This window comes from Crotalus tigris, unplaced genomic scaffold (assembly GCF_016545835.1).
Source record: "Crotalus tigris isolate CLP2741 ecotype Arizona unplaced genomic scaffold, ASM1654583v1 scf7180000023830.6690815, whole genome shotgun sequence".
In the NCBI taxonomy this organism is placed as follows: Eukaryota; Metazoa; Chordata; class Lepidosauria; order Squamata; family Viperidae; genus Crotalus; species Crotalus tigris.
Window position 1 is genome coordinate 1,382,890 of NW_024100214.1, and position 26,903 is coordinate 1,409,792.

The following is a 26,903-nucleotide window of genomic DNA, read 5'->3' on the forward strand; positions in this document are numbered from 1 at the left end:
ACACCACGGGGATGCGGCAACGGTTGTAAAGTGTGAAAAGGGGTCAAAAGTCTCTTTTTTTTCCCCAGTGCCGTTGTAACTTCGAACGGTCACTAAATGAACTGTTGCAAGTCGAGGACTACCTGTACTGTGCTACTGAAACTTCTCAGTTGGCCACGCGAGGAACAGGAAGCCTGGGCGAAGTTTCCCCAGAGCGCGGAGCGTGCGTGGAGCGGCGGACAATGCGCCCCTTGAGTCATCCGCCGGGTTTTCCTGGGCTACCTCCGCCACATCTGTCCTGCCCGGCGATGAGGCGGAGGGAACGCCTTTTTCCTCCCGTCGGCCTGTAGAGGCAGCCGCTTCCCCCGAGCCGAGGGCGGTGCCAAGTTAGAAGCCAACTGACTTTTTTCGGCACTCGAAGTCGTCCGAATCTCCCCGGTGTGCCTTCTCCTCCCTTTTATACGCCCATCTCCGTTTCCAAAAGGTGGCTGGGGAGGTTCCGGGAAAGGCGGAAGAAAGAACTTGGCGAGCGGGCATCCGAGCCAAAGAAGGGCAGGCTTCCCACGCCGGTAAGTTTTGCCCCCCCCCCTCCCGAAGATCGAGTATTCGGGTATTCGGTTCCGAAACGGGACGCGCCCGGAGTGAAATGGTCGGTAACCTTTGCTGTAGTGTAGGCGAAATCGGGTCTCTTCCAGGGTTGCAACGGCGGGGGATTAAAATGCAGCGCGGTTTGTCTCTTGCCATTGGGTTATGTGTGTGTGTGTGTGTGTGAGGGGGGGGGGATTTGTGCGCTATGCCAGGCTGGGGCTCTGTGCATTGGAAAGTTTTTCAAAGACAGGGTTTTTTTTTATATAACAAAACAAAACAGAAAAACACAATCATCTTGCTTGGGGCTCGCCTGCCATACAAGCGACAGCCCCAAGGATTTAGAGTAGTTTTATTTTATTTTTTTCCCTTGTAGCCTGTTGCTACATTTTAAGGAGGAACTTTAAAACACCAGAAACACCGCAGACATGAAAGCGCCCCTGCTGCTTTCAGCTCCTAGGAGAAATTATTTTAGCCGTTCTAAAGTAACTCGGAATTATCCACCGTTCCCGTTACAAACTGTAGCCCGTCTTATTCTGCTCTTTGAGTGAGAGGGTTGTTGATTTTTAAGATAGCGATCTCTGCTGATGTGTACAGGAAGCGTTGTGGTTGCTTTAAATAAAGGAGCCGAAGTACGAGATCCTGTTTTAGTCAAAGGTGAGGAGAGGTTTGTAATCCCTGTTTATGCTGTTTTGGAAGCCGTGCAAATCCTGGTTTACTGTGAATAAGGCATACAATATAGCTGCACCTGTTGGTTTCCTCTCGCAGAGGGTGATTAATATACCAAAAGCCATCCTGGTTTGTTGTATCTTTTATGAGCCAGGATCATAACTATTATGATGTGCATAGAGTTTGCAGATGCACTTTTGAACGCTGTTCTAGCACAGTGCCTGAATGAGTGAATGCATTGCCCACAAGAAAACTGAAAGAAGGCACAAGTGTTTGCCTTAAAGCTGCATATGGTGATTGACATATCTACGGTATATGCAAATATAAAAGTTACCATAATTTAATAGAAAATACAATATATTGGCATAACAGGGAAGAGAGTAGTTAAGTAACCAATGAGCAATTTCAATCTATTGATTTAGTCCTTTGGACTTTTTTTCAGCGGCTGTCGTTGAAAGTGTGTCCACCTTAGAAAAGAATAAGTCTTTCTCCTAAATAAACTAGCACAGCGTGACATAGCTACTGTACATCAGTTTATGTTTCAGTGCTTCAAAATGAAATCGATTATATTGTTGAAAGAAATCTTCATCAGGGTCCAGTCCAAGCTGGGACTAAACAAAATGGAGACTGCTTTAGAAAGAAGGTTGCAGTTTATTGAAGAGGAGAGCTAGACAGAAAGATGGCTCTGAGAAAGCTGACTACACGTTGCTGGGAGTGGTGGGTTTTTATACCTCCTTGAGCTTTTGTTTGGAGTTCTTCCTGTTTGAGGCTTTGTATTTCCTGTGTCATGTACTTTGACTTGAGTCTGAGTGTGCCCTTTTTGTATTGGTGGGTTAATATTATGTTTCCTGTCCTTAGAATTTGGGTGGGGGTATGTAGATTTTAGGGGACTTTGTCTTCCTAATTTCTTCAGTTTCTAGCTGGAAGGCTCAAACCTTTCTGAAAGGATTACTGAATTTACATTTCTAAACGGTGAATGCTCCAACACTGGAGGTTTTTAAGAAGAGACTGGACAGCCATTTGTCCGAAATGGTATAGGATTACCTGCCTGAGCAGGGGGTTGGACTTGATGACCTCCAAGGTCCCTTCCAACTTTATTATTATTATTATTATTATTATTATTATTATTATTATTATTATTATTATTATTATTATTATTATTATTAATCATCGCACAGTCAGCCAGATGTTCAGACTGGATTTGGCATTTTGTCTACCTATCGAGTCCTTACCCAGGACCTGGGATAGGCAAATGTGGATGTTTGATGGTATTACAGATATCGTCGCAGGATGGAAGCAGTTCCTAATAAGGCCGCCTTTTGCAATTGACTAATAGCGAATTTGTCAATGCCAATGGTGTTCAAGTGGTGCTCCAGTTGTTTTGGGATTGCACCCAAGGAGCCTATTACTATTGGTACTACCCTTGCTTGCTTTTGCCACAGTCTTTCTATTATTATTATTACTATTATTATTATTATTATTATTATTATTATTATTATTATTATTACTATTATTAAAAGCTGGTCTCTGCTGAGTTTTCTGCTTGGGAGAGAGAGGCTGGGGCTGGTTTCTGTCTTCTTTTAAGATTTTCTCCATTATTCCTTTGGGGAAATATATTCTGCCTTTTTAATATTCCCCCAAATATTTCTTTCTCTGGATTCTTCCCACATTATATTACTACTAACCTATTAACTGGTGAATTTCAGAAAAAAAACTATATTTGGGCACTTTCAGTTAATATAGAGGTTCCCACTCTAAGTTGCCATTTGTTTTAATAAAGTCTGTTCAACGAGCTGTAGCGGCAGGCTCAGCCACCAGCTATGATGACTGCCCTCAGTCAACTGCTTTCTGGCTTAGTTCAGAGGGGGAAACCCAAGGCTCCACTCATCTTGTATCTCCTCAGAGTTATTACAGTGTGTTAGTTTTAGTACTGTAGAAGGAGAAAATCTCTTAAAGACTTGACAAGATTAATCCTAAAACAATTAAACTAGGACAAAAAATGTCCTGGCTCTACCATTTTGAACTGAAAAGCAATCTAGAACCTTAAGGGGCATGACGGGGTGGGGGTGGGGAGCAAGGATGTCGGAAAAGTCAAAATGGCTGCTATGACTGTACAATACAACCTCATCTTTGATTAAATCTCCATATATTTAAGCAACTTGTGATCTGATACTCATCTCTAATAATTCTGGTGATTGCTCATGTATCCTGCTTTCGTTATCATCATTTCTACTTTCAAGTTGCCCAAATAGATTTTATAGCATCATAAAGGAAGTTAATGTTGTGATTTATATATCAAAATGTTTTAGATTGCAAACCATTATTGAGGTTGCTGGATCTGGCCATTGTGCACATACCTTTTAGTGACTTTGGTTTTTTTCTTACGAGAAGCTTGGAAGTCAGTTCTGCAGGGATAGTTGGGTGAATGAAACAGCGCAGTCACCCTTTTTTAAGCATGTGGTTCTGTATGTGAAAGACAAGCTAGCATTGTTTCAACAATTTCAACCGCTGCATTTTTTTCATCTTTGCCCCTCTTTGTGTGCATGAAGTTGGAATTAACTCCATTGAACAGACCACTAAATCCCGATTTTCTTGCAAATGAATTTGGGGCAGTAAATGGCTAGCCATATTTCATTTTAATGAAACTCTTCTATTGATTTTGCTGTGATTCAAGCTTGAATGGAGATTGTTCTGAATTTCAGGATATTGACCCGTCTTTAAAAAAATTCCACTACATGAGCCATTGACCACAAATGAGGTTATCAAAACTGTTCTCCACTTGAACCTTGAACTTTGAAATATCACAAAACCCCTTCCCCTTTATTTTTTTTGCTATTACGCAAATGTTTTGGGATCAGTTGGTGCTCTTGAAGAAAGACTTCAAGTAAAAGCCTAAATAAATTCCTGTGCAGTCTCGTGCCTGTCTACTCGTCTTTTTTGTCTCTTTTATATGTTTCTCTATTATTGTTTTTATATTATTCTTTGAGGAGAATCATTTTCAGTTCAAGATTGTCTTCTTTTGGGGTTAATACGAGTATCTGATGTATTGAAGTTACGGTCTCTCATGCATTCATCTGTCAAGATCAAAGCTTTGGATCGAAAGACAAAAAAAAAGTTAATCCAGAGTTTGCATGGGTCTGTGCTCAGCCCCTTCAAGCAGCCACATTTTATTCCCCTGGGTGTGTGCACCTGACATGTGATCCTGGGAAAAGCCATGCTTGGTCTGAAGTATCCTTAATAAGACCATGTGCTTCCGTGCAAGCTCCCAATTCCATCTTGCCCTTCAAAACTGAAACAGTGCATAGTCCTAGAAAATATCTCACGCTGGACTCAACATGATATTAATCTTTTATTTCATACTATGTCTCAGTGCTTCCTTGCTTCCAAATTTCTGTTTCTCCTGGAGAATTGCTCCCTTGAGCAGCTGTTGAGTGATACCATGTGACAGAGAGGAGGGATTCAACAATTAACTTTCCCAACTTTGAGTCACATGAGAGAGTTCTAGTTTATTAAGGCAAACTGCATTTAATAGAATGTGGCCTTCCCCTCAACTATTTCTTTTTGCAAAGTTTGGGATATGAATTCTGTGACCTTGTTGTTACCAGGGGGTGGAGGGTTACAGGTATTTTTTTTATAGCTTTTATATGGGGCTTTTTTCTTTGTTAGTCTCCTGGAGTCACCGAGAGTGAGATGGGTGGCCATATAAATTTTCTTAAATAAATATAGGATGGATTTTTCAAAGTTGCATTTTGCTTGTTCACGTTGATTCAGTTGCAACTCACAAGAAATTCAGTGCAATATATTTAGGGCTTCTATTGATTTTTTTATTTATTAGATATTTATTATTTTATTTATATCCTGCCTTATACAAATTACTCAAGGTGGTGAACATATTCAGCACATCTTCCTCTTATTTTCCCCATAACAACAACCCTGTAAGGTGGGTTGGACTCAGACAGAGTGACTGGTCCAAGATTACCCAGCTGGTAGTGAAACTGGACTGGAACTCATAATCTCTTTGGCCCAAAGTCACCCAGCTGGCTTTCATACCTAAACAGGATTAAAACTCATGGTCCCCTGGTTTCTAGCCTTGTGCCTTCACCACTGGATCAAACTGGTTCAGTTTCTTATTCCCAAATAAATGTGTTCAGTGCTCCAGATTACAAAGATTACAATTTGAGTCTAATCTGTACCACGAAATCTGTAGGTAGCCATTCTCTTTTCACCTCATCACCTCCATTTGAGCATAACACCTCGCAATACTGTGATAAGAATTGCCATTGCATAATGAGATGAGGATATTTAGCGCTATACAAATGTAGGATGGGATAGAAAAAAACAGATTGGAAGTCAGGAATGCTGCTACCTTCATATTTTTCACCCAAATATAGTGAGATTGATAACTCATAGCGCAGATAACAGATATTGGGAATTCAGAAATGATTCCAGAAAAACAAAGATCTTCTCATCTAAATCATCAGGTATGGTTAGACCAGGGGTCTTCAAACTTGGCCTCAACTCCCAGAATTCCTCAGCCAGGCATGCTGGCTGAGGAATTCTGGGAGTTGAAGTCCACAAGTCATAAAAGGGCCAAGTTTGAAGACCCCTGGGTTTGACCAATGACTTCTATTGCTTCATCTCACTTCTGCTGCACCTGGTCAGTGATGGCTCTTGGACCTATACTTCTTTTCAAGGCTATGGTCAGAGAAGAATGATCCATGTAGCCACATGAAACTGAGACATGTCAAGATATAGTAGAGAAGGACAAAAAAGGCAGGAACATATTGTACAGGCTAATGATCATCCAAGCCAGGTCTGTCTCTCTTCCTGGGCTAGTTGCCATAGCAAAGGATAAAAAGCAGCTGATAGGGATTAGGGATGGGAATAAAACCCTGTGATTGTGATCTCTGAAAAACTTGATTTGAACTTAAGTGGAAAATGCAACAGTTTTGAGAAAAATGTACCTAACTACACCACATCTTTTTATCTGTTTGTGCAGTGAACGTGAGTTCTTCTTAGCAACAGTTATGTTACTATGGCTGCTATTTAAGGATTGAACACAATTCTATTTAAATAGCAAAGATAAGGCATTACTGCTTATTAAAAGTTTATCATGTTTCATTATTATTTCCATGTTGTGTAAGCAAGAAATCATGGCTGTTAGGTAGTTTTATGAGACAAATACAATTTCCCTCCCAATATATTTATTATGGAATGTTGCATGATGGCAGTGTCTCCTTTTGCTTGTAAAATAGGCCTCTCACAACCTGTTCTGCCTTTTTGGAAAATAAAGTGTGTGTGTGTGTGTGTGTGTGTTATAAATAAAAATAGTACAACCACCTAGTTCTGTATTATACAGATGTGTGACTAAATGATTTAGACAGAGCAATCTCACAAGAGATAAACACAAATCAAATGCTATTTTAAAACAAAGGTTAATGTAAATATAAAATATTTTTTAAAAAAATAACTTTAGATGTTACAACATAAATTTTCAAAGATAACAATGGGTGGATTTCAGAGCAATTCAGATCACAGTGAAACAGCTGGTTAAAGAAACTGCAATGCTCCAGACAAACCACAGGATGGTGCTGGACTGCTACAAACAGAACAATTCCAGCTAGTATCTCAAACAAGAGGCTGCAGAAAAAGTTCCAGATTATATTACAATTTATAAGAGAGGTTTGCAGAATGGTTTGTGTTTTTTTCTTAATTTACCTTCTAAGCTCTGAAGTAAAAAAAAAGTTGAGATTACACAATGTTGTACCTGGTATAGAGAAATAAAAGATGCCTGCAGAAAAAAGAAATCTACAATTCCTGATGAGAAGGATTATCTATTTTGTCAAATCAGTAACTTTTCCCCTGCTATGTTTTTAAGGAGATAATGTTTGTTTGGATAAGATAATGCTGGGTTGGTCCAAATTTGGAAAAGTGGGCTTAGCTCTCCCCCCCCCCTCTTTTTTTCTGAGACAGTAACTTCAGTGACAGCTTTAGGAAAAGGGGCAAAAGTATTGAAAAAGTCTGGAATTCTGATGCCATCTGCCAGACTTCACATAATCTTGACATAAATGAGTTTAAAAGGATCCCCCCCCTTCCTCCAGTTCTTAATTATTCTATTTTTATAATTGTGAGTTAGAATTGAAAGACCTGACCTTTATTTGCTTCCAATAATCCTTCTCTCCCATAAGGTTGTCAAGGTCAAATTCAGGCCCTGTAATTCCCAGAAACTAGGAAATCTCCTGTTGATCAAATGATTGTCTCCCAGCTAAGCTGTTCCTTTGAAACTCATTTCTTCCCATTTAAGTGAATGGCAAAGGCATTTCAGGGAGCTGATTAAAAACCAGTGACAATGATAAAATGCAATAGCAAGTCATTGACAATAAAATATAGCTACGCTAGTGGTCAGTGCCTATATTATTTAGGAGGGTGTGAACTCACAAGGATATAATGGCAAATATAATGGAAGTGTGGCTATCTCAATCCAGCCAAGACTGAGTATAATATTCCTCTTTGTCAATGAAGCCACATGTACAGTAGTGGCCAAAATTGTGGAAACCTTTTGGGAAAAGTGTACAGTAGAAATGCCACCTTTGGTTAAGTTTCCACCAATTTTTCTTCTAATTTCTTTATAACTGTAGCCTTGTTCACTTAATACGGTAATACTATTTTACATTGCTTTCTGGGCAACCAGAAACTCTTTGCACCATTACTTTAATTTTATTATGTTTTACAAGCTCACTAAATGAAAGAACACAAAAAAACCCAACCAACTTGATAGCAATCACATAACACACTGACCAATGTCCTCCTCTCAGCTTCAATACAGGACATCAATCACTGAATCCTACTGTGGTCTGATTGGCTCATTGCCAAAACAAGATGACACCTGATTGGCTCTCTAAACACTCATGCTCATTGGCTACAATTGGATGAAGGAAAGCTACCTGATATCAACTTAAGCAAGTTGTGCTTCCTTTTTCTGGTTATTTGGCTGTAACTTTTCATAGAATACAGTACAGATAATTGAACAAACTTTGTTACATTACATTCTTGATTAAATTATCTTTCCACTGATATATAATTTTATGGTACTACTCCCAAAAAAAGTGGTGTTATTAGCCATCAAACCTCAAAAATACACTTTTCCCAAAAGGTTTCCACAATTTTGGCCACTACTGTACCTCTGATGCAAGCTTTGAATCCAAGGTGGGCTCCTAAACTGTTCAGAGGAAGGTCAGAAACAAAAGATGAGGCCATTTCTTTAATCCTTAAACCTGGAGCCCCCTCTTCATAAAATATCTGGTCTTTGTGAATCTGTTTCAGTTTATTGCTTTCACCCAATGTACATCATTGCCTTCAGGCATCCATGTGGCACTTGCACAACGTCTCCTGTTATGACATTAATTGTATGAAAGCAATTAATGTGCCAGTTTGAGGAACAGTCCCAACTTCAGCAAATATCTCTTCTTTGAATCTGTTAGTGCTTCTCAAGATAATGTCCACCTGTGGACCAATGAGAGCTTATTTTGAGAAGCAAGAAGTAGTTACAGGAAAGAGAGGCTTATCAAGAGATAAACAGTTCATTTCTTTTTACACTTTCCTGTTTCAAGGTTACTAATAGCTGCTGCTGTTTCACATGAATCTGTGTAATAATTTGATCCATACAAGTTACTTTCAAGTCTGCTTTGGTTCTCAGAGTGCTTAGAGTCATTTAGAAATGTCATGTTCATGGCAGATGGGCTCTTTTAATATAAATACTATTAATAAAATTAAATGGTAGGTAGGATTATGTTTTGTTTTAATTGCATTTTCCTTTTGATTGTAAATATATTCTGGTATATATTGATTTTACTTTATTTTGTGTAAGGTTAAGTGATTTTTATTTGTGCCTCCTGTGCCTTTGAGTCAGTAAGGCCTGGACAAGTCCCTGCAGTTTTTTTAGCAATATTTCAGAAGTGCTTTGCCATATCCTGCTTCCAAGGGCTGAAAAAAGAGAGATACTGGCCCCAAATCACTGGCTGGCTTTGTACCTAAGGCAGGACTAGAACTTGCAGTCTCCTGGTTTCTATAACGACGCCTTAACCACTGCACCAAACTGGCTCTTGCTATTTGATAAATGCTGTTTAGTATTGATTTTTTTATTATTATTGTAGTTAGGGATACATTATAAATAAACACTATGTTTGTTTGTCATGCTAGTTAATTTTACATTTCAGATACCAACAAAAAGGGGAGAGTCCACATTTTATATAAGAAAAAGGAACCCAACTTTTCCATGGTTAGAAGCAAGACCTGAAATTTGCAGAAGACGGGGGGGGGGCAGGTCTATGGAGATTCTCAGTCATCCAGGTCAGGGTTTTCCCAAAGGTGTTTTTTCAAGAGGCAACTGGACTTTCTTGTTTTTCTTTGAAGACCTTTCGCTTCTCATCCAAGAAGCTTCTTCAGCTTTGGCTGGATGGTGGGGAATGGAAGGATTTATACTCCTTGCAGACAGCTGGTCAACGACCTCGTGAAAAAAGCACCTTGGGACAAAATGGGGGCATGTTTTTGAAATGGATAGATTTTATAACTTTCCTTTTGTTTTTCTAGCTAACTGAGAAAGTCTTAGGGGAGGGGTTTGTGTGTGTGTGTGTGTGTGTGTGTGTGTGTGTGTGTGCAAAACAAGATACCTAGAAGAGGGAAGTAATATTGACTACTCTCTTGCCATATCTTGCTGAGCAATCTGGTTTTTAGAGATTGTCTCCGTGCAGGGCTCACTTATCGTTTCCCAGTCAGGCCAAGGAAAACTGCTTTAAAGCCACAGGCTGATGCAGAAACACAGAGGCAAGAGGAAAAGGGGCAATTCCTCTCTCTTTAAGAACTTCTTGAATGTCCTCAACTTACAACAGTTCATTTAGTGACTCTTCGAAGTTACAGTAGCAGAAATGTGACATGACCTTTTTTTCATACTTACGACCATTGCAGCAGCCCCAGGGTCACATGATCAAAATTCACTTGGCAATTGACTCATATTTATGACGGTTGCAGCGTCCTGGGGTCAGGAGGACAGCTTTTGCGACCCGCTGACAGGCAAAGTCAACGGGGAAGCTAGACTCATTTAACAATCATGTTACTAATTTAACAACTGCAGTGACTCATGTAACAGCTGTGGCAAGAAAGGTTATAAAATGGGGCAAAATTCACTTAACAATGTTCAACAATGTTGATATCAAGTCAAGCAGTGTTAGACATGGAAACACGGCCAAATGGCATTTAGTAAGATTAAGAGTGTGCATGCTGTAAATATTCTAAATCTTCTTCTGATTAGTAAATGAAATCAATATCTGTACCTGTTGAATCTTTAATAAAGGATTAAGGCGTCTCTGCTTCATCTGAACTACAACAATGAGAGATCTCAGTATATTTTAATATTTGGGCAGAAAGAAAGAAATGGAGAAATCATCTCTTAGAGGCTGAGGCCCAGCTGCTCAGAACATTAAATGACATCATGAGCAACTTGGATTCTGACCTTAAGCATATTGGGAACCAGTGCAGTTTTTGTAGTGGGCATTATCTAAGTTCCTGCTATAAGAAACTACTAGCCAATAATCTAGATGGGAAGTTCCAGAATTGTCAACTATAGCAACCAAATGGTTCTTCAGCTAGAATCGTTGTAGCTGGTGGAGTAAATCAAAGCTATCTCAAATTGCTTCCAGCCACTAAGACTAAATGAGTATCTAGTGACAAGGGTTGAATGGAGAACTCTCAGCCTATATACAGATTCCTTTAGTCTCATTTTGGATTTGTTTCATCAACTGCATACCAGTCTACCGATGCTCCAGTGAATTAGGACACAACCTCCATTAATTGGATCTCATGTGACTAACATCTTGGCAGTATTCTAGCATCTACATTGCTATGGTTGGCTTTTATGGTAAAAAGAAAAAGGGATTAGCATTATCAATGATGCTGAATTCAGGATAGAAGTCCCAGCTTTGTTTTATGGTTAGTGTTTAAGGCTTTGGACCAATAACAGAGAAACTCAGATGTCTACCTTCAGATACGGAAGTTCACTGGGCAACTTTGGGCCTTCTCAAACCAACCTATCTCAAAAAATTGTTGTGGGAATAAATAGGAAGAAACACCTTGTACAGCTGTTTGAAAATAATAATAATAATAATAGTGAGGCACTACCTTGACGTGGTTGTGGGGCTTGTGTACTCTGAGGAAGATGAGAGCTATGCCAGAGGTTCAACCATACTGGACAGGTCTCATCAGAGGAGTCAGACAAAGAGTGTCTCTCCCATAAAAAATATGGTGAGACGTAAATTTCAGAATGCCATACCGGCTCGGACGTCGCCCGGGTTAACAAGGTCCGCACTAGATATTGGAGTTCCTGGATATCTGGTGAAAAATGGGTTACAGGACTCAGGACTGTTGGCTGAGCAACCAGGGCCAGCAGCTGCAGAACTACTGGAAGAAAAGGTGTTTACCCGTCGCAGATACACAGTGATGGAAAACAAAGAAATAATGATCTGTTACTACAGATCAAGTCCAACAAGACGAGGATATCTAAAACGAATGCACCAGTTCTGGAAAGAACAACATCCAGAATCAGAAATAACAGAACAGAGACTAGCAGATCAACGCCGATTTATAACACGAAATAAAGTATTTACAGAAACAGAATTAGACGAACTGCAAAGGTTTACCCAGGGCAAAGAAATCAAAGCCTTACAAGAAGTAATTCAGAATGTAGAGGCAAACCAGGGGGAGTTGGCAGTGAAAGAATCCAGTAGAGATATACAACTGTTCTCATTTGGAAACCAGGCACCTCTTCCTCAGGAAGAACAAAACCCTCTAACTAAAGAAATAAAAGAATTGAAACAAAGAATAACTGAGCATCTAGAACAGCACAAAAACAACAGAATAAGGCTGCCTGCATTGAAGCTTGTTCCAAAGAAACAGCTAGCACAAGCATTAAAAGATGCAAATACTGCAATAGCAAGTATAAGCACCAATTCACTGCAAGAAACAAACCAATTAATGTACAGCACAGCTGCAGTTATAACAGAATACCTGGGATGTAAAATCAACAAAAAAGAAAAACAAACAAACAGTGCACCACAAAAATGGAAGGTTAGACTAGAAAATAAGATCAGCAAGTTAAGATCACATGCAAGCAAGCTAGAACAGATGAAAGAAAAGAAGCTGAAGAACAAGAAGACCAAAGAATACCTAATCAAGAAATACCACTTAGAAACAAGGAAGATCAAGGAAGCACTGGAAATAATAAAGCAACAAATAACAGCTATAGCCAGGAAAATCAGTAGATATGAAGCTCGAATTGCAAACTATAGGCAGAACCTCCAATTTCAATCCAATCAGAAACGTTTCTACCAATCCATCAATGGAGAAACTGCAAGGAATCAGTCAGTACCTGACAAGGAAGAAACAGTGCAGTTCTGGAAGCAGATATGGGATAACCCAAAGAAATACAACAAGGATGCGGCTTGGTTAAAAGAGGTGGATGCAAATAAAACAGAAGTTGAAATGAAAGAACTAGTAATAACAACAAAAATGGTAGAAAAAAGAGCAAAGAAAATCAAAAATTGGTCAGCACCAGGTGAAGATGAACTGCATGGGTTTTGGTTGAAACATCTAACTGTTATACACCCACTCATTGCCAAGCAGTTCAACAATATACTACAAGGAGGAGAAATTGAAAAGTGGCTAACAACTGGGAAAACCTACCTAATAATGAAAAATCCAGCAAAAGGGGCAACACCAGGTAACTACAGGCCAATTACCTGCTTACCAACAACTTTCAAATTACTAACTGGTGTGGTAGCTGATGCAGTACAACAGCATCTAGTTGAAAACAATCTCTTTCCACCTGAGCAGAAAGGAAACCGCCCCAATAGCAGAGGAACAAAAGATCAACTCCTAATAGACAAAATGATCTTGGAAAACTGCAAGAGAAGGAAGACCAACCTGAATGTGGCATGGATTGACTACAAAAAGGCATTTGACTCTCTGCCACATGATTGGATAATAAAGTGCCTAGAAATAACAGGAGTCAGTAGAAACATCAGAAAATTTGTGCAAAGATCGATGGCACAATGGAAGACACAGTTGCAGATCAATGGTGAGAGGCTGGGAGAGGTTAATATCAAGAGAGGAATATTTCAAGGAGATTCATTATCACCATTACTATTTGTTATTGCACTGTTTCCTCTGTCAACAATACTGAATAACTCAGGACATGGCTATCAAACATCAAAAACATCTGCCAGACTATCCCACCTCCTTTACATGGATGATCTGAAGCTGTATGGAAAAACATCATCTGAAATAGAATCGCTGCTCAACACTGTCCGTATATATAGCCAAGATATTGTAATGGAGTTTGGCTTGGACAAATGTGCCACACTTACTATCAAACAAGGAAAAATAATGAAAACTGAAGGAATCAAGATGCCCCACGAAAATAACATTAAGAGTCTGGATGAGGAAGAGTACTACAAATACTTGGGTATCCTTCAAGCTGACAACATCAAGCACACTGAAGTCAAGAAAAAGATTAGAGGTGAATACATCAAGAGAGTGAAGAAGATCTTAAAATCCAAACTCAATGGAGGAAATACCATAAAGGCAATCAACACCTGGGCAATCCCAGTCATTAGGTACACAGCTGGAATAGTGGACTGGACTCAAGCAGAACTAAAAGCAATGGATAGGCAGACCAGAAAAATAATGACAATGAATCATGCCCTTCATCCACGCAGTGACATTGATAGACTTTATCTACCAAGGCAAATAGGTGGGCGTGGAATGCTACAAGTACATCAGATGGTTGAAGAAGAAAAAATGGCTTTGGAAGAATATCTGAAGAACAATGATGAAGATGCACTGAAATTAGTATATCAGGAAGGCTTACTAACTACTGGAGAGACCAAACTGGCCTACAAGAAAGACCAAATGAAGAACAGAATAGAGGCATGGGAAGACAAAGCACTACATGGCCAATACATGAAAAAAATAGCTGGGAAAGCAGATAATAATAAAACCTGGCAATGGCTAAGAGCAGGAAAATTGAAGAAAGAGACCGAGGGACTAATTCTGGCTGCACAAGACCAAGCCTTAAGGACAAATGCATACAAAGTCAAAATTGAGAAGACAGCAACAGACAGTAAGTGCCGCCTATGCAAAGAAGCTGAAGAAACAGTGGACCACTTGGTAAGCTGTTGCAAGAAGATTGCACAGACTGATTACAAGCAGCGGCATGACAAAGTAGCAACAATGGTGCATTGGAAGATCTGCAAAAAATATCATTTGCCTGTAAGCAAAAACTGGTGGGATCATAAAATAGAGAAAGTCATAGAAAATGATAAAATTAAACTGCTCTGGGACTTCAGAATTCAAACAGACAAGCACCTGCAACATAACACCCCAGACTTAACAATTGTCGATAAGAAAGACAAAAAAGTCTGGATAGTGGACGTGGCAGTGCCTGGAGACAGCAGAATAGAAGAGAAAGAACTGGAGAAGATAACAAAATACAAAGACCTACAAATAGAAATAGAAAGACTGTGGCAAAAGCAAGCAAGGGTAGTACCAATAGTCATAGGCTCCTTGGGTGCAATCCCAAAACAACTGGAGCACCACTTGAACACCATTGGCATTGACAAATTTGCTATTAGTCAATTGCAAAAGGCGGCCTTATTAGGAACTGCTTCCATCCTGCGACGATACCTGTAATACCATCAAACATCCACATCTGCCTATCCCAGGTCCTGGGTAAGGACTCGATAGGTAGACAAAATGCCAAATCCAGTCTGAACATCTGGCTGACTGTGCGATGATTCATAATAATAATAATACAAATGTTGAATTCTGCCATGATTTATATATCAGATAACCTTTATTATTGACTGGAAGGGCATTGGTAATGTCCTGTAAATTCTATCTGCTGTTCTAGGGTCTTTTAATTGGGAAATGGAAGCTGTATGTTCTGGCATGGTCATCTACTTCAATCTTTATGTTTGCTTGAAGAAATAGAAAGTTATAGTTGTGTGCTATTGTATACCAATCCCACTCTAATTTCAATTCTTAAAAAATTAAAAGGAAGGAGATTAAAATTTGTATACAAGAAATGAATGAATGATAATGGCATTCTGATAACTGAAAGCCAACTAAGCTTTTGAACTGATCGTGTTCTACTTATTCTTTGTAACTTCTGTGATCAGCGAGTTTCTGGATTATAAGCAGATAACCCATATCTGCTTTTTGTATTTCTAAGGGCCATAATTGGCATAATCTGTTAACCACTTGCCCAATTAATTCAATAAATCTGAATTCACTTCGGATGAATTAAAGATGATCTGGTCAATGGTCTAAACGTGTTCTGTGGGAAAGACTTTTGTCAGAAAGATGAATTTTTAAAGATGGGGTTGTCAGGAGAGAGATGAGGGCCCCAGTGAGCCTTGGAACTGCAGTTCTTTCTATTGGCAGAGTGGAAATGTTTTATTTATTTATTAAATGTATATGCTGCTCATCTGATTCTGGATGGCACAGAATGTTGCTCCTGTTTTGGGACTCCTATTTCTTAAAAAGAAATGATGAATTAGCTATGAGGGGACCAGAAAATCTCTTTAGTATCCATTGTAAGTTGGGAATACGGATGCCAAACTGCCAGCATCTACATTAGTGCTTATATTTGTATAATAGGCGGACCTGAAGCAAACAGCAAGAAATAACATTGGAGGAAATGGGCTAATCAAGGAAGTTAAGGGAGGAAGAGAGATAAAAAGCTTCAGCAGTTGCCAGGAAAGGGTTTAAGGAAACAAATATTTTATTCCTTTAGAAAGCCTTGTTTAATGTCACTGTGTAAGCCATAGTCTTCCATTTGGGATGAAACATCAGTCTAGAACAAACATGTCAAACACAAGGGGGCCAGCCCGCAAAGTGGTTTCATGTGGCTCGCGAAGCCATCCTGGAAACAGTGAGGTAACGGCCCCCACTGCCTTGGCCCTGGTCCAGGCCAGCCGGGAGCCAATGTACAATTTTGTGGTGGCCATCTTGGCACTTGCCCCGGTGGACCATGCCTTGGCACTTGCCCTGGTCCCACCCCTTTCTGCCAGAGACCCACAGATCTGTCCTACTCCTGCCCATGCCCCCATAGGCACCCTTGACACGAATGATGTAGAATTGGCCACGCCCACTCAGTAGGCCACACGCACTCCATCCACACCCACCCAGTAGGCTGAACCCACTCTGGCCACACACCCCTGCCCCCCCCCAGGGCAACCACAATGCTCATGCGGCCCTCAGTGAAATTGAGTTGACACCCTGGTTTAGAAGTACTTTTCATAGAATCATTTTAAAAATATATAAACTAACATCTCAATGCAGAAAGCAAAACAAAAACACAGTCCTTTTTTTTAAAAAAAGAATGACATTTCTTGCTTGTGAGAAAAACGCCACTAAACATATAGAGAATGAGACATTTCTTGGTAGCTTAGAGCAGGGGGTCTCCAAACTTGAGAATTTGAAGCTGGCTGGGGAATTCTGGGAGTTGAAGTCCATCAATTTTAGTGTTGTCAAGTTTGGAGACCCCTGGCTTAGAGGAAGAACGGTCTGGAGAATAGAGGTATTTCATCAGGTATAGCTTATCACAAACTCCTCTTACGTAGAGTAGAGTTTACTAGCAGATACATGTGAAAAGAGGGCTGATTGTCAGTTGTGTAGTTACAGCTGCATCTTGGATTTTGATCCCCCCCTGCAGAAACTTTTGCTAGTCATTCTATTCAAATGGCAATAATTTAATAATGGGAACAAGCTATTTCTAAGAGTTCCCTATTGACAATTTAGTATTTATTTTCACTACAGTGTTACAAATGAGTTGAGATAACATAGCCATCCTAACTTTGAGGTCTCAAGGTATCAGGCTAGGGAAGGCTGAGACGATACAAGTAATCCCCAACTTATGATCACAGTTGGGACTAGAATTGCTGAGCAAAAGGGTGGTGAAGTGAGTCTTTTACCATAATTGTTAAGTGAATCACCTCAGTTGTTAAGTGAATCCAGCTTCTTCCCATTGACTTTTTTTGTCAAAAGCCAGCTGGGAAGGTCGCAAAATGGTGATCATTTGACCTCAGTATGCTGCAATGGTTGTTAATACATTCTGGATGCCAAGGGCCCAAATTGAGATCATGTGGACTGTGGGGAACGCTGTGATAGTTGTAAGTGTTGAGGACCAATCATAAATCACCTTTTTTTCAGTGCCATTGTAACTCGTAGCCCCTTGGCTATAGAAAGGCCCAGAAGAGAAAAGTGATTTAAATTAAGAACAAGACTGTGCATATTTCTCTTGTGACAGAAATGTTTGAATTATCCAGAATGTGAAAGTAAATATGATTGATTTTTTTTTTTTTTTTTTTTTTTTTTTTTTTTTGAGCACTGAATGTCCACGTACCCTGTCTTCATCCTGATAGAGCAGCCATGATCCAGGGTGCTCTGCAGGGCAGGGGACTTAATTTTCTCTGATTATTCTTTTAGTTTCATTTTTCATAGCTGTTTTAAAAACCCATAAATGTCATGCCATGGCATGAAGTGAAAACCGCTCAATGTCATGAATGAAGGAGGGTTTCAAAAGCGGATGGCAGATGCTTCTGGCAGTTATTCAATATTTTGTATCTTGCATGGGTAGCAAGATAAAATTATTTTGTTGAGGGATACTGAGTGCTCTTTGACCTTGGTTGTTTTCTTGCAGACATTTCATTGCCTAAACCAGGGTGGGCAACCCAAAACACTCAAAGAGCCACTTGGACCTGTTTCCCACCGAAAACAAAACACCGGGAGCCGCAAAACCCTTTTGATATCTAAAATGAAGATAACACTGCATATATCCTTTTTTACCTTTATTATAGTGTGTGTGTGTGTGTATACATACACACACAGGTAAAAAAGGATATATGCAGTGTTATCTTCATTTTAGATGTCAAAAGCGTCTTTCTGTCTCTCTCTCTCTCCCTTCCTCTCTATCTGCCCTTGGTCTGCCAGTCCTCCTCCCCCACTCTCTTTCTCTCTCTCTCTCTCTCTCTTTCTCTCTCTCTCTTTCTCTCCCCTCCCCTCTCCCTCTCTCATATCTGCTGCTCATCTGGCAAGCTGGCTTCAAGCTGTTCTCCAACAAGCTCAGGGGTAGGCAACCTCGGCTCTTTTATGACTCATGGACTTCAACTCCCAGCTTGGGCTAGCTAGCTCTCTCCTGCCCTTCCTGCTTCCTGCAGAGACACAGCAAAGGGAGGAGCTCTGCCCAATAAGCTTTTCAGCTCCTTGGAGAACACTCTGAGTGCACTCTCTTTCACACACACACACACACACACACAGAGAGAGAGAGAGAGAGAGAGAGAGAGAGAGAGAGAGAGAAGCAGGGAAGCGCAATTGCCTGTCTCTGTCTCTGTCTCTCTCTGCAAATGGCAGAGGAGGCTGGGAGCCACAGGGGAAGGCTCAAAGAGCCGCATGCAGCTCCGGAGCAGCAGGTTGCCGACCTGTGGCCTAAACTGTGTGCTATGATGATATTACCTAGTTTGGATAATGAAACATCCACAAGAAAACAACCGAGGTCAGAGAGCACCCAGGACAAATGTCTAAAAGAAAGCAACTAGAATCAGAGAGCACCCAGGGCTACTCATTGCAACCCTGAACTACAAATATCCTCTTTCAATTATTTTATTGTCTGTAAGTTACGGCCAAGTGTTCCTCACAGAAGCTTGAATCAAGAATTATTCATCTTGCTTCTGAGCAAGATGGAAAATGGAGAAACTCGAGGGAATAGACCAGGCCTTTTGTAGTCTGATTAAAACCTACTAGAAACTTGGCAATGAACAAGTACTTTGTTAAAAATGATTGCTAAATTGCAGTGAGAGGGAGGAGGAATTCAAGTCCAGTTTCCATTTGACCATTCAAAGTTACAATGGCACTGAAGAAAGTGACTTATGACCATTTTCACGCTGGCAGCATCCCCATGATCACGTGATCAAAATTCAAATCTTAGCAGCTGACTCATATTTAGGATGGTTGCAGTATGCCAGGGTCATGTGGTGACCTTTTGCCACCTTTTCATAAACCAGGTCAAAGGGGAAGCCAGATTCGCTTTACAACCGTGTTACTAACCTAAGAACTGCAGTGATTCACTTAACAACGGTGGCAAGGAAGAGGGAAGAGTCTTTTTGAATGTTGGAGAAGACTTCTGAAATAATTTGGTCAGCCAAGGAAACAAATCAATGGATCATCAAATAAATCACCACAGAGTTCCCACTCAAGGCACAAATGACCAGGCTCAAATTATCTTATTTTGGACACATTATGCAAAGACCTAGCTCTCTGGAGAAGACTGTAATGCTGGGAAAAGTGGGAAGAAAGAGAAGATGAGGAAAACCAGCAGCCAGGTGGATGGACTCAGTTACAGTGGTGATGGGAAGATTGGAAGACTTGAAAGACCAGATGAGAGAGATTGGAGTTGAAAACCATGGCATATAATTAATCAGTTTCTAAATGTTTAAACTAAGGAGAGATAGCTCAGAAGATTAGAATGATGATCTTAGAACTAGTTTGTATTGCTGGATATTCCTATATAAGCATCGTGAGAGATCACCTCAGTAGAATTTTAAAAAGTGATTTAAAAGTTTTTTATATCATTTTTTTTTTAAAAAAGAAAACTTTTGTTTAACATTTGATTCTGTATTTCAACCAAAACCATAGAGGAAAAAAAAAACACTAATATGTTTATCAACTCTGTGCAGTCACATTTGATTCCCAGAAGGTGTTTTTGAGTGGCCAGGGATTGGAACATGGCACATGATTGCAGCTCTTTAAAGCAGCCCCGTTTTCCCCAGCATCTCACCACAATTTTAAAAGGTGATCAGCAGGTGTTATGTTTGCACTCCCAGATATACCGAAGCATTTATTTTGAATTATGTCCAAACTGCTGCACTGCTATATAATTTATAAATATATTATGCTCACAGAGATGATTCCTAAATCAATTGAGATTATCACTTCCACTAACGTGAATATCCCTGATGAAACAAACATTACAGTTGCTACGTTGGCGTTTTGAGGTCTGAAATCCATGTTTTCAGTGTCCAGTTTAGGATACTGGAGAACAATAGAGATTTCTCATAGGCAACTCTCATAGGTTTGAATTTTGGATTCACAGAATTTTGACAGCTCAAGGGTGTGGTAAAAAATATAGAACTGCAGTGAATCTGATAGCTGATTTTATTCGTGGAAAGTAGCCAATATGGATGTCCAACTGAGTCTGCTTATGGAAGAGAGACTGAGCTTTCCTTTTTGGCACAAACAAGAAATAAGTGGGGAAGAAATGCTTGTTTGTCAATGCACAGAGTTTCTATTGTTCATATGGCAGATCCCATGCTTGCCCGCATTACCTCTGGGATGGGCCAAAAGGGAGCAAGAAAGCAGAACATATTCTTCAATGTTTCCTTTCTCTTTGAAGTCACAAGACAGGCAAACTAATAGACAGAATAGCAGCATGCTGGGAAAAGGTTGGGACAGGGTGGGTGAGGGACAGAAATATAGGGATCTGTCTGTTTCTCACAGAAATGCTATCTAAGTCTAGCCATATCTATGAAATGCAGAGGTGTCTGCATTTTGACTACCTTCTGCTAAATGTAATTATCGTTATTTACAGATAATCCTCAATATGTTGGAGCCTGCCCATTTCGGTTGCATGTCGTGACAGTTATAAAATAGGTTGGTCATGAGACTGACTGTTTTGCATCAGTTGTTAAGCAAACCAAGGGGTTCGCTGTGGGCGTGGCTTTGCTAAACACCAGAAGTGCTGGCAAAACCATTATAAAATATGGTCACATGATTGTGGGATGTTGGAAATGGCTGTGTTGTTGAGTGCCTGAAGTTTGGTCATGTGACTACAGAGGGATCCTGGCCATCGGGTCATAACTACCCCTTTTCGGATCAGTTGTAACATCAAACGGTTGCTAAATGAATTGTCATAAGTTGAGAACTAGCCCGATGCAAAGTTTGAAATTTGGAATGAATCTGCCCAATTCCCAGGGGACGATAGAGAAATTAATGTGAAAGGTATCAACTGAGATCTTCATTCCATACCTTGACTTCACCATAAGCAAGGAGTTTTACAAGGGGTCCCGTTGAATCTTCCAGTTTGTTTTCCAACTGCACCTTCTTTCTACTAAACAATTATGAAGGAAAGAAAGACGAAGTTACTGCAGAATGCTGTAAGATTAGCAAAGCTCAGGATTGCTAATTTCAAAAACATCTTTACACTTCTAACACAAATTAATTTTTGAGTGCAAAATATGTAACATAACATTTAAAATACCTTCGGCGGAATAAACTTGTCATTCTATTTATCAGGCAGCTGGCAAATGCTACTTCAAAGTAGAGCAAGTGTGAACAGAACTTTTTGTGTAATCACCAGTGTGATTATGATTTCATAAACTTGCTTTTATGGAACGTGTTGGAGAAAAAAAGGGAGTATTTCATTGTTTGTTACCTAATCTTCAAGCTAAATTTAATTCTTTATCTGCTTTTTTCTTTTTAGTAGAACCAGCAAAACAAACGAGGTTCCAGATGCAACAATAACAGAAATATTCAAAATGCATTTACTGAATTACCAGGTAGTCTTTGACTTATAACCATAATTGAGCCTGGAATTATGGTCATGAGTTATGCGGTCATTAAATAATCCGCCATGAGACCGTGCCTGATTTTACTACCTTGTTTTGTGGCATGCCACATGTTAAGTGAATGCCATGGTCATTAAGTAAATGCTATGGTCGTTAAATGAATCCATTTGATCAACTGGGTGCTTTATGCTGGCAACTAGAAAGCGACCACAAACCTGCTGAAAATTACAGTCTTTGGGCGATGGGATGTGGCAGACAGCGTAAATACAAACTGATTGCCAAATATCCAAAATGCAGTCATGTGTGTGTGTGGGCAGGCAACTGTCAGAACCAGATCATAAATACCTTTTGGGGGGTCTTTTGTAACTTTGAATGATTGCTAAGTGACCGGTCATTAAGTGAGGACTACCTGTATAATTCCAAAACAAACACTAAGCCGTGAAATAACAAAGAAACGATGGTTCCCACCAGCAGCAATTGGAAAGTGGTCAATAAGTCTTTATGACTTTGTAATTTCAGACTGAAAGAAGTTAGTCGATTAAAGCTAACAGGGCCTGAAGGCCAATGGTGTGAATTATTAGCTGAGACTCATCAGGCACGATGATGAAGTCTGACTCAGCTGCATGAAGAAGTAAGATAATAAAATCTCCAGTAATTGACTTGGAGGTTCAAAGCAAGTTAAATTTAATTTCTATCTTCATTCAGGGAGACTGCAGAGTTCTGGACACAGTTAGTCTAAGGTCAGTTTTAAAATGTGTCTAAGCGTGCTAGTAGGGAACTGGAGTTGCTCTTCCAATCCATCTGGAAATGTCAGGTTGAGAAAGTTGGTCTAGAAGCCCTTTAGATCCTATATGATATTCAGATGCAATTGCAGTGCCCATTCCATTATTGTCCATTGTCATCCAAGAAAAAGCTCAGTTCTGAAGATGCTTCTTGGATGAGAAGCGAAACGTCTTCAAAGAAAAACAAGAAAGTCCAGTTGCCTCCTGAAAAAGCATCTTTGGGATAACTATGACCTGGATGACTGAGAATCTTCATAGACATCCTGGTGTAATACTTTATGGCAGGGTGGTGTTTTTGTGGGTGTGTGTTTGTATGCTCCATTGACTTTAGTTGAGTGACTCCAAGTTCTGTTATTGTGGGAGAAGGAGGAAAAAAATCCTGGTTAACGCATTCTTGTTTAATGGAAAAAGAATAGGGGAAATGATAGTTTTCTGTAATAATTGGCAGCCTTCCGTCTTCTCTTCATAGAGTCATAAAATTGAAAGGGATGTCAGAGGGCAATTAGTTCAACAGCCTGTTCAGTGCAGGATCTGCTAGAACATCTGATAGAGATAACATCCAACCACTGTTTGAAGATTTCTTTTGATGGAGAAGTTTCCACTTCATATTGGTGGTCTGTTCTGCAAATTCCTCCTCCTGATGTCTAAATTGAATTTCCTTCTTGTAGTTTTAACCCATTGATTCTAATCATGCCTTCTAGGATGAGAGAGACTAAGTCCATTCCTTTTTCTATCTGACAACCCTTTGGATATTTGAAGATGGTTACCTTATCCTATTTTTAAAACTGGGAACTTCAGTTGAATAGATAACTTTCTCCATAGCTTAAACCGCCAGCAGTGGAATTGTTAGCATGTTTCTGCCTGATGTTTGTATCATGATCTTAAAAAGAGGATTCCTTGAATAAACTTTTCTTTTGATCAGTAGTTAGGCAGTGAGACTTTCTCCTAAAATCTGCATGTAGTGAGTACCTATTATTTCCCCAAGTATGTGTGTGTAAGTAGGATAGTTTTAGTGAGCAAGTGTTGGGATAGGAAATGACAACAAGAACTGGATCCAAAATGGTAGCCATTTCTTTTTCATAAGAGAAGAAGGAAAACTCGTTTGAATTTAGAATTAAAGTAGCTTTATACACAACCTTTTTCCCCTGGGGAAATTTACATGGTACTCTCTTGCTCATATCTGACCTAGAACCATCAGAAACCTTTGACATTTCACAGACGTATGTAACTGGGGTGGGGCAGGTATCAGAACTTCAAAAGCAGGTTGTAGGTCCCATTTTTAAAGTCCATCATTACTTCGAACAGTCACTAAGTGACGGTTGTAAATTGAGGACTACTTGTATTCTTAATTGACTTTAAGGGCTGAAGGTGGGTATGGATTAGTTTAATATTTCTTTTTTATTTTTGGAAGAAAATTGCTAAATATATAAAAGTAGGTTCTACTTTACATGGCTTAGAACTGAAGAAATAGCTTTCTTCACGATAAGTGCTTTTTCAGGAGGCAACTGGACTTTCTTGTTTTTCTTTGAAGACTTTTTGCTTCTCATCCAAGAAACTTCTTCAGCTCTGACTGACGAGTCAGAGCAGTCAGAGCTGGAGAAGCTTCTGGGATGAAAAGCAAAACGTCTTCAGAGAAAAACAAGAAAGTTCAGTTGCCTCTTGAAAAAGCATGATCTGGATGACTGAGAATCTCCATAGACATCTTTCTTCACCAAATACCTTGTGAAACTAGGATTCATTTGAAACAGACTCTAAAGCCAGCGTGGTTTGGGGGTTATGGTTATGGAGTCAGCCATGGAATCTCACTAGGTGACTTGGGCTGGTTAGTTAATCTAGTCAAATCCATCACACAGGGCGGTTGTGAGAATAAAATCAAAGGACGTTTTTGCAGAGCTCCTACCTTGAGCTCCTGCAGAAAAAAAACATACGTCTTAACAAATCAATCTAACAAATCAATCAATCAATCACATGCACTCTCGGCTGAAACTATCCCACAGAATTCTATTATGGATGAAATGAAAGATACTCCAGGTGGACCATTTTCAGCTCCCGAAGAAAAAGGAAAATAAAAATTTTCTAGTGTTATCTAGCCTAAACTGTAATGAAGATTTAGTATTAATATATTTTTATGATTTTCCTTGTCTCTGAAGCCTTATTTTCTATAGCAAAGATACCAGAACATCAAGCACAACAATAAAAACAAACTAAATCACAAGCTGAACAAGACTAAGAAATCCACAGCGGCAATAAAAACAGATGTCCCTTTGTGTATGAACACAAAATTCAGGGGCCCATTTAAAAAAAAAAGCCTGCTGCTAGGATGCAAAGAAGAGATTATATTCAGGAGGTAGAGCCTCCATCTATGGCTGAGGACTGATGGAGAAATTCGGTCAAAAATAGGGCAGAGAGCTTGTAAGTGGCTGGATTCAATACTGCATTCCTATGGGTCCTTAATGCTAAGTTCTGTTCTTTTTGTTCCTTCCTACTAATCTTCTTTTTCTCCTGATTTGCAGGTTCATCCAGGTCAGCATTATGACTGATGGGGACTATGACTATTTGATCAAACTCCTGGCCCTCGGGGATTCTGGGGTTGGAAAGACCACTTTGCTGTATAGATACACAGACAACAAGTTCAACCCAAAGTTCATCACAACAGTAGGCATCGACTTTCGAGAAAAGCGTGTGGTGAGTTTCTTCTTTGTGTGTGTGTGTGTGTGTGTGTGTGTGTGTGTGAGTGAGTGAGAGAGAGAGAGAGAGAGAGAGAGAGAGAGAGAGAAGCCTTCCTGAAGCTTCCACTCTCTCAAAAGAAATATTTTCAACATCTCAGTGAGACAATATCCATTTCCTTGTGTGGTTTTTGCCCTGTATTTTGTAGCCTTAACCTGAATTGTATGACATCTGACCAGTCCTTTCATTTAGTCCAAAACGGCATTTGTATATTGTTTCATCTCTTCCCAGTTTATATATTATCCTCTGTAATATATATTACAGAGCCTAACGATTAGGATGTGACAATGAGCAGATTCCCATTTGACCGGAGCTGTTTTGATGACCTTTTTTTCGCAGCGGTTATTAAACGAACCCAGTTGTCTTTAAGTGAACCTATTGTTCAGTATGGAGCATTTTTTTTTGCCAGAAACCAGAAGTTTCTGGCAAATTCATTGTAAATCATGATCATGTGACTGCGGGGCACTGCAAATGGCCATAATTGCAAGTTGTTTGCTGAGCATCCTAAATGTGGTTATGTGACCATGATGGGGGACCTGGGCAGTGTCAGAACTTCGAGACTGGATGATAAGATTCTTTTGGGGGAAAACATAAAAGATTTATGTTTCCTCCCAAAATATTCTTTTGAACGTAAGTCGAAGTCTACCTGTAATCAGTCTTTCTTATTAAGCTTTGATTTCTCCAGTACAGGAGATGGATAATCCATGGATGGGTTTTCTCTGTCTGCCTGCTCTTGAGACCAAGTAGCCAAAGCTTGACACGCCCCCACTTCCTGTGGAGTCCATTCTTAACTTGGTCTCTGCTCGGAGAAGACTCGTTTTGGCGTGGCTCTCAGCTTATCAGGTTAGACAAGAAATCCATTGATTGATTATCCCTTGATAATTGGCTTCCCCTTCCCAAAAAAAATTTTCCACCTATAGGAATTTAACCACAAAATTTTCTGGGGATCAGTCCTGATCTCAAACCTAAAATTAAAAAGGGGATTGGTGGGGAGGGAAATTTCCCCACAGATATCAGCCAGCCCCAGGGCTCTGGGGGGTGAAAAGGGGGGGAAGAAGGCATCAGCAGAGACTACTTGCTGAACCTTTTCCCCAACCACTAATTTTTCCTTGGGATCATCCCTGATCTTATATTAAAATTGGAAAAGGGGGTGTGGGGGGGGGAAACTCCCCACGGATCCCAGTCAGCCCCAGGGCTCTGGAGGTGAAAAAGGGGGGGGGGGAACAAAGGCATCAGCAGAGACCACTTGCTGAGCTTTTCTCCCCAACCTTCCAAGGGATTTTTTCCTCAAATTGGGGGAAAAAATAACAATCTCCAGGTCCGGATTCAAACTTGAATTCGGATCATCGGAGATTCCCTAGCAGCCCAGGGCAACCGCGGGCGCCATTTTAGTTGCCGTTTTCAGACAACAAAGGCAATCCCTGGCTGGGATTACCTTAAAACGTCACAGCGCGCCAAATTTAAATCCCCGGGCACAAGCAGCTTCTGG

General features: G+C 40.0%; 1 protein-coding gene across 2 annotated transcripts in view; it reads left to right on the top strand.

Moving 5' to 3' along the window:
- Positions 1-280: 280 nt before the first annotated feature.
- RAB27B (RAB27B, member RAS oncogene family) overlaps positions 281-26,903 on the top strand; it is a 44,288-nt gene continuing 17,665 nt past the window's right edge. For both annotated transcript variants that reach the window (XR_005554046.1, XM_039321939.1), the window contains exons 1-2: positions 281-548; positions 25,201-25,372. Coding sequence is in view for 1 of the 2 variants with exons in the window: in XM_039321939.1 (XP_039177873.1) it covers positions 25,220-25,372 (153 nt within the window). In the remaining variant the exon portion in view is untranslated. The remainder of the gene's footprint in view (positions 549-25,200; positions 25,373-26,903) is intronic.